The sequence below is a fragment of the Jaculus jaculus genome, chromosome 12, assembly GCF_020740685.1.
Source record: "Jaculus jaculus isolate mJacJac1 chromosome 12, mJacJac1.mat.Y.cur, whole genome shotgun sequence".
Lineage (NCBI taxonomy): Eukaryota > Metazoa > Chordata > Mammalia > Rodentia > Dipodidae > Jaculus > Jaculus jaculus.
The window spans coordinates 14,224,653-14,235,682 of NC_059113.1; the positions used below are offsets into that span (position 1 = coordinate 14,224,653).

General features: G+C 50.4%; 1 protein-coding gene across 2 annotated transcripts in view; it reads left to right on the forward strand.

Moving 5' to 3' along the window:
- The window catches only part of Slc25a37 (solute carrier family 25 member 37), a 42,786-nt gene extending 33,199 nt beyond the window's left edge, over positions 1–9,587 (forward strand). Inside the window, exons 2-4 of one of the 2 annotated variants that reach the window (XM_004665814.2) lie at positions 3,757–3,985; positions 5,883–5,939; positions 8,394–9,587. In XM_004665814.2, coding sequence (XP_004665871.1) covers positions 3,757–3,985; positions 5,883–5,939; positions 8,394–8,914 — 807 coding nt within the window. In that variant the 3' untranslated portion in view covers positions 8,915–9,587. Of the gene's footprint in view, positions 1–3,756; positions 3,986–4,243; positions 4,511–5,882; positions 5,940–8,393 lie in introns of those variants that run through there. The other variant, XM_045130905.1, reaches the window with a different exon arrangement.
- The last annotated feature ends 1,443 nt before the right edge of the window (positions 9,588–11,030 follow it).

The following is an 11,030-nucleotide window of genomic DNA, read 5'->3' on the forward strand; positions in this document are numbered from 1 at the left end:
GTTCACCATATACAGTATTCCTTGATGTGGTTTGGAGTCAGACATCTACAACTTGTGCCTCCTGAGGATTCTAGAAGGTGAGTCAGGGTTTTCCAAGGCTTGGGTGAGGTTTTGGCTTCTCTCCAGCAGAAGGCCTTGCTTCCCACAGATCGCTGGGCTAGGGGAGCCTCTTCCTTCTGGGGTTGGGCTGTGATCTGTGGTGTGGTGTGTCAGGACTTACTCCTGGGACTGAGCTCCTTGGCCACATTGTTGGTGCCATGGGTGACCATTGATGGAGGTTGGCCCTGTGTGTCTGGAGAATGATATTGGTGCAAGGCATGAACCCAGCTAGTATTCAAGGGGACAGAAGGGGGGATGATTGGGGGGGGTGCATTTTACTGTGACTGGATTTAGTGACAGGTTAGCGCTGCCCAGGGGCATCTGTCAGGCAGCTGGAATGACACTGGTGTGATCTCTGGCTTTGGAGTAGATCCTGGCGGTAGAGGCTGTCACTGTTTCCTAGAATTTCTGGGGTGTCTTATCTTCCTTTCTTTGGGAGGCATCCGGAACAGAGATTGCTGGGCAGCCTAAGCTTAGCTCTGGTATCCAGGGAAGTCGTGTTTGCTGTGTCATGTGAGGGTTTGGTCACAACTGGGACCTTTCCAGCCCCTCCCTGCCCTGTGTCTCTGCCTCCCTCTCTGCTGAATGGATTTTGCACTATCTTCTCCCAATCCTGGAAGGACCATGTGCCCTTTGAACATGGGGAGTTTTTCCTTTTCTTCTTGAGAAATTGCGAAGGGAGGACAGGAGTCACCAGCTGCTCCGGTTCAGGCAGGGAGTCTGGCTCGGTGATGGCACTGTGGGCCTAGACTGGGCAGGATCTTCTGGGACATCGGGCTCTTTCTTCCCTGGGCTCTGACCTGGCTCCCATACTCTTTAGTCATTGGATTACAGGCATATTGCTTTCTTTTGGGGGTCCCAGTTTGCCATCTGTAAAAACCAAACAAACTGACCTGGGCTAGATGTGCTGTCTGCCCAGGGCCCTTGAGTCGCTGCAGTTATATGATCCCTGAGTGTGCCTCAGGCAGCACCCACATTTTCCACTCTCCCTGCTCCCTCCTCCCGTGGGTGGTAAGAGAATAGGGTGAGGAGGTAGGCCTGCCTGTCTTCTCATCTTGGAAAAGGGTTGAGTAAGGGGTGGCCCCTTTCCTTGCTAGCCTCGCTAGATGCTTATAGAGGAGCCTTGTCCATGCATGTGGCACTGTGCTAGATCCTTCTTGGCGTGTGGCTGGTTCTGTTCCCCGGGCCTAAGGGGACTTACTTCCACAGGTCATACTCTGAGTGGCAGAACCAGGCCAGAGCCCCAGTGTATTTTCCCGCTTGCTCCCCCTTGAGTGAACTGTTGCCGTTCAGGTAGGCGTGGAGGACGCTGCAGAGGGCTCTGCAGCATAGGGGTGTGCTGTGTGCTTCTGCTGGTAGCTTCTCCCTGTACCTACAGGCACCCTGTGCCCCAGACTGCTCCCTGCTGACTGCCCTGACACCTGCATGCCACCTGCACGTTGTGCCTGAAGGAGTGAGGGTTTGCTCTTGGATCCAGTTGTGTTTGTTTTCACAAGCGAGCAAAGTGGGAAAAAAGAAAACACCAAACAAAAGTCATGCTGCCAAAGGTACACATTTAGGAAGTGCCTTGTGAAAGCTAGTTAAACAGGTTTCTTTCTGGAAGGCCTTCCAGAGTCGTCCATGTGCTGACGGGTGTGATGAATTTCCAAGAGGGCAGATATGGGAACTGAGTGTAAGGAGAGAGGCCATGAGGTCATATGCCTGAGCTGAAACCCAGACGAGAAAAGTGACCTGAGAAATTCTATTTCTGGCGTGTGTGTGTGTGTGTGTGTGTGTGTGTGTGTGTGTGTGTGTGTGGTGTTGGTCATTGTTTTTAATTTCTGCCTCTTTTATACATCCCCATTTGTTCTTTTCCTTCTTCCTCGTCAACATCCTCATGCATTATTATTATTATCATTATTATTTTGTACGTTAGCAACACAAATAGCGACCATCACCTTTTTCACGCCCTCCCTCATCAGGTGCGAATTTATACTGTTGTGTGACCGTCACTGCTGGCCGTTCACAAAACTCTTTTTGCAAAACCCAAACCCTGTGCCCACCAAACACAAGCGAGCACCGTGTGATTTGGGATTTACTGCGCGGGGTCTCAGTGCTCTGGGTCCCTCCTGTCTGTGGGATCACGCAGTGCAGGTCTCTTTGGAACTGGCTGTTTCACTCAGCACAGTGTCTTTAAAGTTTAGTGCCATGGCAGCATGCGTCAGAATTGCCTTCTTTTGTTTAAGGCTGAGTAATATTCTGGGAGTTGTACAAGATAGACCAGAGGCCAGTTCTCTCTTTTTTTTAATTTTTGTTGTGTGTTTTTACATTTTATAAGCAGAATCGCTTTTATTTTTAAAGAGGCTAAACTGATTATTGGTCTCCTCTGCCCTCTCCCTTCTCCCAAATTCCTTGTCCACCTGCCCATCTTTCTCCTCCGAGGCTTTGCCAGGTTGTGTGTCATTAGTGGACTTTCCCCGAGCTTTCTTTGGCACCCCAGCGGTCTGTTCCATTCCCCCCTGTATTAGTTACTTTTCTTGTTGCTGCAACAAAATGCCCAGCAGAAACAATGAAAGGAAGATTTTGTTTTGGCCCCGAGTTGAGGGGACAGTTCACTGGGGGTGGGGAGGACATTCTGGCAGGAATGCGGGGTGGCTGGTCACGTTGTGTCCACAGCCAGGGAGCAGCGAGGTATGACCGCTCGCGCTCAGCGAGCTCTCTGTTCTTTACCCCAGCCCGTGGACATTTAAGATTGGGTCTCCCCTCCTCAGCTAACCTAAGCTAAAACCTTTCTCACAGATATTCCTAGAGAGTACTTAAGTGATCCCCGAGCCTCTCAAGTTGACACTGGACACACCGCACTTTCCGCCCCCATCCCCCCACGGTATTTTCCCCTCTCCATTCCCGGGCCTGACCCTAGCTGAGTCCCGACTCCAGGCAGGCCAGGGGGGACCTCACTGGGTCCTGCTGTGGACCTTGGCGGTCTGCTGGTGGTTCTCCTGTCCCTCTGCTTGAGTCTGTGAATGGGAGCCAACTTTTTTTTTGCCATTGAGGTACTTCCCTTGGGATTTGTAAGCCTGAAATAAAGCCCTTTCCTCCCATGTGCTGTTTCTGGTTGGATGTTTGTCCTAGCCACAAAGACCTGACTGCAACACTTAGCATATCATTTAACCCGGAGCTGCTGGCTTTTTTTTTTTTTTTTTTTTCTTCTCAGGCAGACTGGCGGACAAGCCAGCGCAAGGGATTCTCTTGTCTCTGTCCCCTCCTCCCGCCAGGACTGGGGTCACAGGTGTTGCATGACCATGCCTCACTTTTTAGGTGGGTGCTGGGGATCAGTCTCAAACCTTCCCAGACCCTCATGCTTGCGCAGCAAGTCATGTTTCCTCTGAGCCATCTCTCTAGCCCTGAGACACGTTCTCTTACTGGTCTGGAACTCATCAAGTCGGCCAGACTGGCTGGCTGACAGGCCCCTGGGATCTGTCTGTGTCTGCCTCTCCGGCACAGAGATGACAAGTGTGTGCCCACACACCTGGCTGCCTTCACGTGGGGTTCTGGGACCAGAGCTCGGGTCCTAACGTTTGCAAGGCAAGCACTTGATCAACTCCACAATCTCCCCAGCTCCCTCTTTCCCCTTGCTACTGTTCTTATTAACTCCTGTTTGCCTGTCTTCTCCCACAGACACGAATGCAGAGTTTGAACCCAGATCCCAAAGCCCAGTATACAAGCATCTATGGAGCTCTCAAGAAAATCATGCAGACGGAAGGCTTCTGGAGACCCTTGCGGGGCCTGAATGTGATGGTGATGGGTGCCGGGCCCGCCCATGCCATGTATTTTGCCTGCTACGAAAACATGAAAAAGACTTTAAATGATGTTTTCAGCCACCAAGGAAACAGCCACCTAGCCAATGGTATTTTGAAAGCGTTTGTCTGGAGCTAGCAAACTCTCTTCTCCGGCACATGCTCCCTGGGGTCTTCCTCCCTGGGACCCTACAGCCTTGTCTTCGGCCGCTGGCTCACGGACAGAGAACTTCTAGGGTCGTGCACACACACACGTGCGCACACGCTTTTGAGGTCCCCCCCTCTCTCGCTGTGTGAAGCCTGGGGAAGTTGGTGGCAGAGGTGTTTATCATTGTGTGGGCTCTTTTTTTTTTTGTTTCCTTTTTGTTTTGTTTTTTTTAAACATTCAAAAGCAATTAATGATCAGTACTATAAGAGCAAAACTTTTGAATGCTGGATTCCAAAAAAAAAAAAAAAAGGACAGCTTCTTTGAGACTATTTAAAAACTGTTACAGCAGGTCTCTTCAGCACCACGATGTAACTAAACTTTGAAAGGTCAAGACGTTTTATGGCTGACAGAGGACTTGTGCCACTGCGGAAGGCCTTCCCCACTTTAAGCTGCAGGAGATTCGGGCGTTTGACCCCCAGCCTCCTCCGTGTGTCTCAGTCCCATCTTTCTGCAAGCCAGGGCTGAACTAGTTTCCTGTGGTTGACTGGGGGGAGAGGGTGGGATGGTATAGCAGCGGGAGGCTCTTATATAAGGCTGAGTCACTGGGTTGGGCCCAGCGGTTAAATGGGATGGGCTTTCATGGATTTTTGGGAGAGTAGGGTGTGGGATGGGAATGTGGATACAAACACAAAATGTGCTCATTTTAACAAAATTCTTTTTTCTAACAATGGAGCTGTACATAGGACTAGCGGCTGCACTCTCCCCTGACCCAGAGAGCATCTCTCCCATTAGCAAGCCTGGGAAATAAGTGCCAGGCTGCTTTGCAGACATTTCTTTGGCTTTTAAGCCAGTGGCTATACATTGCTTTTTTTTTTTTTTTTTTTTTGGCATGGGTCTCCCATAGCTTTGCCTTGAAGCTCTCCTGAGCCTGTGACATGGAGGCCCTCATTTTGCTCAAACTGCCTTCAAGGGGGTTTGACAAAATCCTGTTTATGCCAAGACCTGCCTGGCACTGTCCCTTCCACGTGATGCTAAATGCTGTGCTTGCCTTTTGACCTTTCCGGGAGTCATAAGTATGTATGGGAACGGAGGGGAGGAGAGCTGATATTAAGCGCCTTTCTGAAGTCTTACTGTATTACTAGGGGTTGAAGCCAGGGTCCTGTGCCTACTGAGCAGGCGTTCTGCCACTGAGCTGTACCCCGATAGGTGTCTTTCTGTGCATTGGGCTGCTGTCTGTCCCTCATTCTTCCTGTCTTACAGTGGTAGTTCTCCCCTACCCCCATGGGTAATTTTAATTACAGTCAGTACTACTGTAAACTGTAGAGGAAACATGAAGTCAGAGCAAAATTCCCAGGCTAATTCAGGCTTCTGAAGCCAAGCACCACGAGATACTCCCTGGGCCAGTCATAGCTTTCCTGACATACCTAGAAACATATCAGATGCTGAGCTTCCCGAGTTCTTCTCTTACCCATTTTCCTAAAAAAATGTCTCGATTTCAAGTAGGGAATTTTCACAAACATTTCCACCTCTGTCCCCAGCCATATATATGTTATCGTTCCTATTGATCACCTTAGCTTAAGGGAACAGAGACAGAGCTTCTAGGCGGTGGGAGGAACCCTGGAGTGTGTTTTTGGGGACCATGCGGCGCCAGCTGGTCTAACCTTTCCGCAGGGTTGACTTTCCATCAAGGGGGTCTCGGTGAGGTTTGGATATGTGTAACATAGTGTCTGGATTACACCCTTCTGCTAGTCTGTTTTGATCCTTAGACAGCTGAACCCACTGTTCATCTGACCTTAGGTTCCGGGAACTTCTCAGAGCATCAGGTATAAAAGGGTAATTTTCTGGAGTTTGTTTTACAGGGATAGCTGGGAGTATGGCCACCCTGCTCCACGATGCAGTAATGAATCCAGCGGAAGGTAATGTTCTGTGGTTCCAGGGAGGGACGTAGGGTACGCGGAGAGGTGGTCAGTGAGGAGCAGATGGTCCCTGGCTTCATCAGAGTCACCGAGAGGATTAAATCCTTTGTACCTTACCAAAGGTCTCAAGGGAGCCCTGGGGGCTCTGGTCCTCCTGCTGTGTAAACAGCTGAACAGCTCGGTCTTCCTGCCTGAAGCCTCTGGGAAGGTGTTAGAATTGCTTCCTCATCAGGCCCCACCCTCCTGCAGACCCACCGCAGCAGGCTCCCGGGGGTATATGGGTGCCAGCAGTCTAGGGACTAGCTCTCCTAGGAATTCTTTGGTATGCTTTTCACTGCTCTCAAACCTGTGTGTTGGTGCTGGAGAGATGGCTTAGTGGTTGGGGCGCTTGCCTTGTGAAGCCTAAGGGCCCATGTTTGACTCTCCAGATCTCACATAAGCCAGATGCACAAGGTGAGTCAAGCACAAGGTCGCACGTGCCCACTAGGTGGCGCAAGACTATGGAGTTCAATTGCAGTGGCTGAGGCCCTGGTGCGCCAGTTCTCCCTCCCTCTCTAAAATAAAATAAAATAAAACGCATGTGTTCATGTCTGTGCACACACTATACATGCATCCAATCAGGTCTTGCTAACCTGCATCAATCCTAGACAGATCTATGAGGAGGGAACCTGTCAGAACATCCATTATGACTTGCATCCATTTTCTTCTCTTTCTTTTTCTTTGGGGGGTGGTGGGTGGAAGGCTTACAAGAGAATCCTTACGTATCCCAGGCTGGAACTTGTTGTGAGGTACCTAGGCTCACGCCAAACTCCAGATCATCTTGCCCCGGTCTCCAGAGTACTGATATTGTAGGCATATAACATCACACCCAGCCTAAATACACTCCCCCCCCATGATTTGAAATTATGGAAAATTTCAAGTAAAAGTGAATAAGGACAATTAAGGATCTTTTGTATTTCAAAAATTAACATGTGACCATATTTTGGCTTATCTTTTCTTAATCTCTTTGAAGCTTAGAAGTCTCTCTATAAAATGGAGTTGTATTTATGTGTGAACTATGCATACCCTTCCTGCATATTTTAAATCATCTCTAGCTTAATCATGGGGCCCAACACGGTAGGAATGTATACATGCTTCAGTTTTTTTTTTTTCTTTTTTGCAATTCATACATGGACCTGGTCAATGAGCAATGTTTTTGGCCAGTGTTAAGATTTTTTTAAAAAATATTTTTCTTTTCTAAATATTGTGAGTGTGTGTGTATGCACCAGGGCCTCTTGTAGCTGCAAACACCAGAAATATATGCCACTTTTTGTATCTGGTTTATGTGGATGGCTTGGAATTGAACCCAGGCCTTCCTTGCAAACAAGTGCTTTTAACCATTAAGGCATGTAGTGTGTCATTCCCTCCTGGCCTTGCATTCATTATCCTCTTGCTTCAGTGTCCAGAGTGTTGGGATTAGTCTTGTGCCAATGCACCTGGATGCTTGCAAGCGGGACTGGGGAAGTGGCTCAGTGGTCAGGGTTTGCTTCCTCTGTGCCCATGTAAAGTCAGATGCATACCTGGAGTCCGTTTACAGTGGCAGGAGGCCCTGGAGTGCCTGTTGTGTCTCAAATAAATAGAAATATTTCTAAAAAGAATTTATGCTAGGCTTGGTGGCACATGCATTTAATCCCAGCAGTCGGGAGGCAGAGGTAGGAGGATCGCTGTGAGTTTGAGGCCACCCTGAGACTACATAGTGAATTCCAGGTCATCTTGGGCTAGAGTGAGACCCTACCTTGAAAAAAAAAAAAAAAAGGCTGGAGGCTCACCTCCCTCCCCACATCGCTACTGACTTCGAGTCTGTTTCTTTGAAGGTGAAGGTGGTTGTGGGTTCATTCAGCAATGTGTAGGCAATGTCACCACCCTTAACTTCAGGGAACAACACAGCGTCCCCTGCCCCTGTGAACCATACGTTTCTTAACAAAGGCAGCATCTTCATTAGGCAGTCATTGAACTTGGGCACATGTAAATCTGGCATTGCCCTTGGTGAACCGCGATACACAGAAGTGAAGATCAGAGGTGCGGACCCCTGAGAAGTCAGGGACACTTTTAATAGAAGGAGTGGGGGAAGCCTCGAGGGCCCAGTGTGGGGGCCACGTTACTCACAAGCCAGGCAGGAGACACTTGGAAGTAGCTACCTTCCCAACCTGGGGTCCTGAAGATAGAAACAAGAGGATGGGGTGTTGGCTTCTGGGCTGAGCGTGCGTGTGTGTGTGTGTGTGTGTGTGTGTGTGTGTGTGTGTGTGTGTGTGTAGTGTGTGCGTGCGCACCCGCCCGCGTGCGCTCTCTGTCCCTGTCACCAGTGTCTAACGTGCTTCTTTTTCTTTATTGGCTGGCTTCCCCTTTCACTCCGTCCCGGGGTGGGATCAAACCAACCACCTCTCTGCTGGCTGCGCGTCCTGTGCCTGGACACAGTGGTGAAGCAACGCATGCAGATGTTCAACTCGCAGCACCAGTCGGCCCTCGGCTGCATCCGGACGGTGTGGCGGACCGAAGGGTTGGGGGCCTTCTACCGGAGTTACACCACTCAGCTGACCATGAACATCCCTTTCCAGTCCATCCACTTCATCACCTATGAGTTCCTCCAGGAGCAGGTCAACCCGCACCGGGACTACAACCCCCAGTCTCACATCATCTCGGGGGGCCTGGCCGGTGCGCTGGCCGCGGCGGCCACCACCCCGCTGGACGTCTGCAAGACCCTCCTCAACACTCAGGAGAACATGGCACTGTCCCTGGCCAACATCAGCGGCCGGCTGTCAGGCATGGCCAACGCCTTCAGGATGGTGTACCAGCTCAACGGCGTGGCCGGCTACTTCAAAGGCATGCAGGCCCGGGTCATCTACCAGGTGCCCTCCACCGCCATCTCCTGGTCGGTCTACGAGTTCTTTAAGTACTTCCTCACCAAGCGTCAGCTGGAGCATCGGACTCCATACTAAAGGATCGGGCAGTGGGAAGTGATTCCAGAATGTTTTGTGTCCGCCTTGGCCTGCCAGCCTCACGCTCAGGTTCTTTCCCTCCAGGGTGCTCGCGCCAGGCCCTTGGTTCCCTGGTGCCTTAGAAAGGGGCGCGGGGGACGAACCAGGCCTCCACTGACCAAAAGGCTGTCTGTCTGTCTGTCTGTGGGGACGTCCGAGGTGGTGGTAGGTTTTCTCATCCTTCCTCAAGAGGAATGTAGCTGATCTGCTTCAGTGTGGCCTTCTTCCTAGATCCTTAGGTCTTAGCCATAGGGGGAGAGAAATAGTGAGCACATTAAAGGAAAAAGAGTTTATGTATATATAAGTACCATTACACAGTCTAAAATAGGTGGATAATGTTTATCCTTTATTTTTCTACATAGAAATTTTTGAATTTGAGTGTGCGTGTGCGTGTGTGTATGCTTGCATGTGTGCGTGCTTGTGTGTATCCATAGCTAGTTTTGCAGCCGGAATTATCCAAGCTGTATTTAAAAAGTAAGATTGAATTCTTCTATCAGGCTAAGAAAAAAAAAATTTTTTTAAGAAAAGCACCAAAGTAATAGCTCTATGCAGCTTAAAACTGTGTAGCACCCCCTCCCGTGGAAGTTTCACTTGAATGTAAAATGTAAAATAAATATTAAGTTTATGTATTGAATTTCTCCTCTCTCAATGGGGGGAAAAGGTACGTTGAAGACAAATCTAAATAATGATCTATGACCTGCAGCTACTTAGGAAGCAGCGCAGCCACCGGCACGTGCCTTCTCCCTTCCTCTCTGCCCGCTGTGCGCACGCGTGCCGAACGAGGCAGCAGGCTCGCTCCCTCGGCAGGGGCATGTGAGGAGGAAGGCTGGGCCGAAGCCTCCGTCACATTTCCTTCCCTGTCGTGAACGATGCGAATGTCTGCTTCCCTGGTCAGTACTTAGAAGCCCTGGGCATGCCTGGTTCTCTGACTAAGTCTCCTCCTGACCCATTAACCCTGCAGTTGCGAAACATACCGGCGTCGTGCTTCTGGCATTTGTCTCTCGATGCTTGGCCCTGCCCCAGCCGTTAGCGCCCCCATCACGGCCTCTTGCTGCATCCTGCAAGACCAAGCCTCCGGCCGGGACCTCACCGGAGAGGCCTGACATGGGCCCTCCCAGCCATCCTTCAGCCCTGTGTCACCCGAGAACGCAAGGCCTCTGCGCTTTGTTTTCCGAAATAGAATCAGATCGTCGCTAAGTGAAAACGCAAGCCTGTGGCCTTCCAGCCACGCCACTCTCCCAAGGGGAGACTGACTGGCTTCAGTTTCCTTTTCCACCAGAGCCTGTGAGGAACAAGCAGGAAGTATTTTCATCCTGGTGGGCCTGGCCTCCATCTGCTACCCAAGCAGTGGCCAGTGTGGCGCCTCCCTCACCAGCGGGGCCCAGTCCCTAACATCCTGTGGGACGCGTGTCATTGCCTGGGGAGAACTTGGAAGATTGCCACGTCAGAACCATGGACCCAGTGCTTCTGGGTCTAGGTTTTGTTTCGTCTTAATATGGGAAACTCTGATAAAGCTGCCAGTCTTCTCTCAGATCAAGGGTTGGAGAGAGCCATCCCGGGTCCCTGCATCTGCCGGGTGCGTGGCTGACCTGTCTTCCCTTGGAGTAACCTCCCTTACCTCCATAAGAAATGATTGTAGCAGGCTTCTTTGTATCCAGGCTGTGGAAGGCAGGTGACCACATAGCCACTGAAAGTCTTAACCTGTGCTCTCGCCTTGCCTTGGGGCAGGTTGTGAGTACTGTTAAATTCTGTGACTGGAGAAGATTTTAATCAAATCTGAAAACTTTATTCCTACCATCTCTTTTTGTCCATTAGTTTACTACCCGGCCACAACATAGTATTTTCTATAGGATTTTGTTCCCCTCCAGTGAGGGGACGTCAAAGCTGTGTGGGCTTGAAGCCCAGGTGTCGGGACCTGGCTTTTCCCACCCCGTGATGATGGGTGGGTCTGCGAGAGAGGGGACAAGTAGCCCCCGGTCCTGCCCATCCCACCCTGCTACCTAGGGCAGAATCAGTGATGTATATGCAAGACTTTTGGAAAGTTGTGAAGCCCTGAACACAAGTGTCAGTTTTGTGA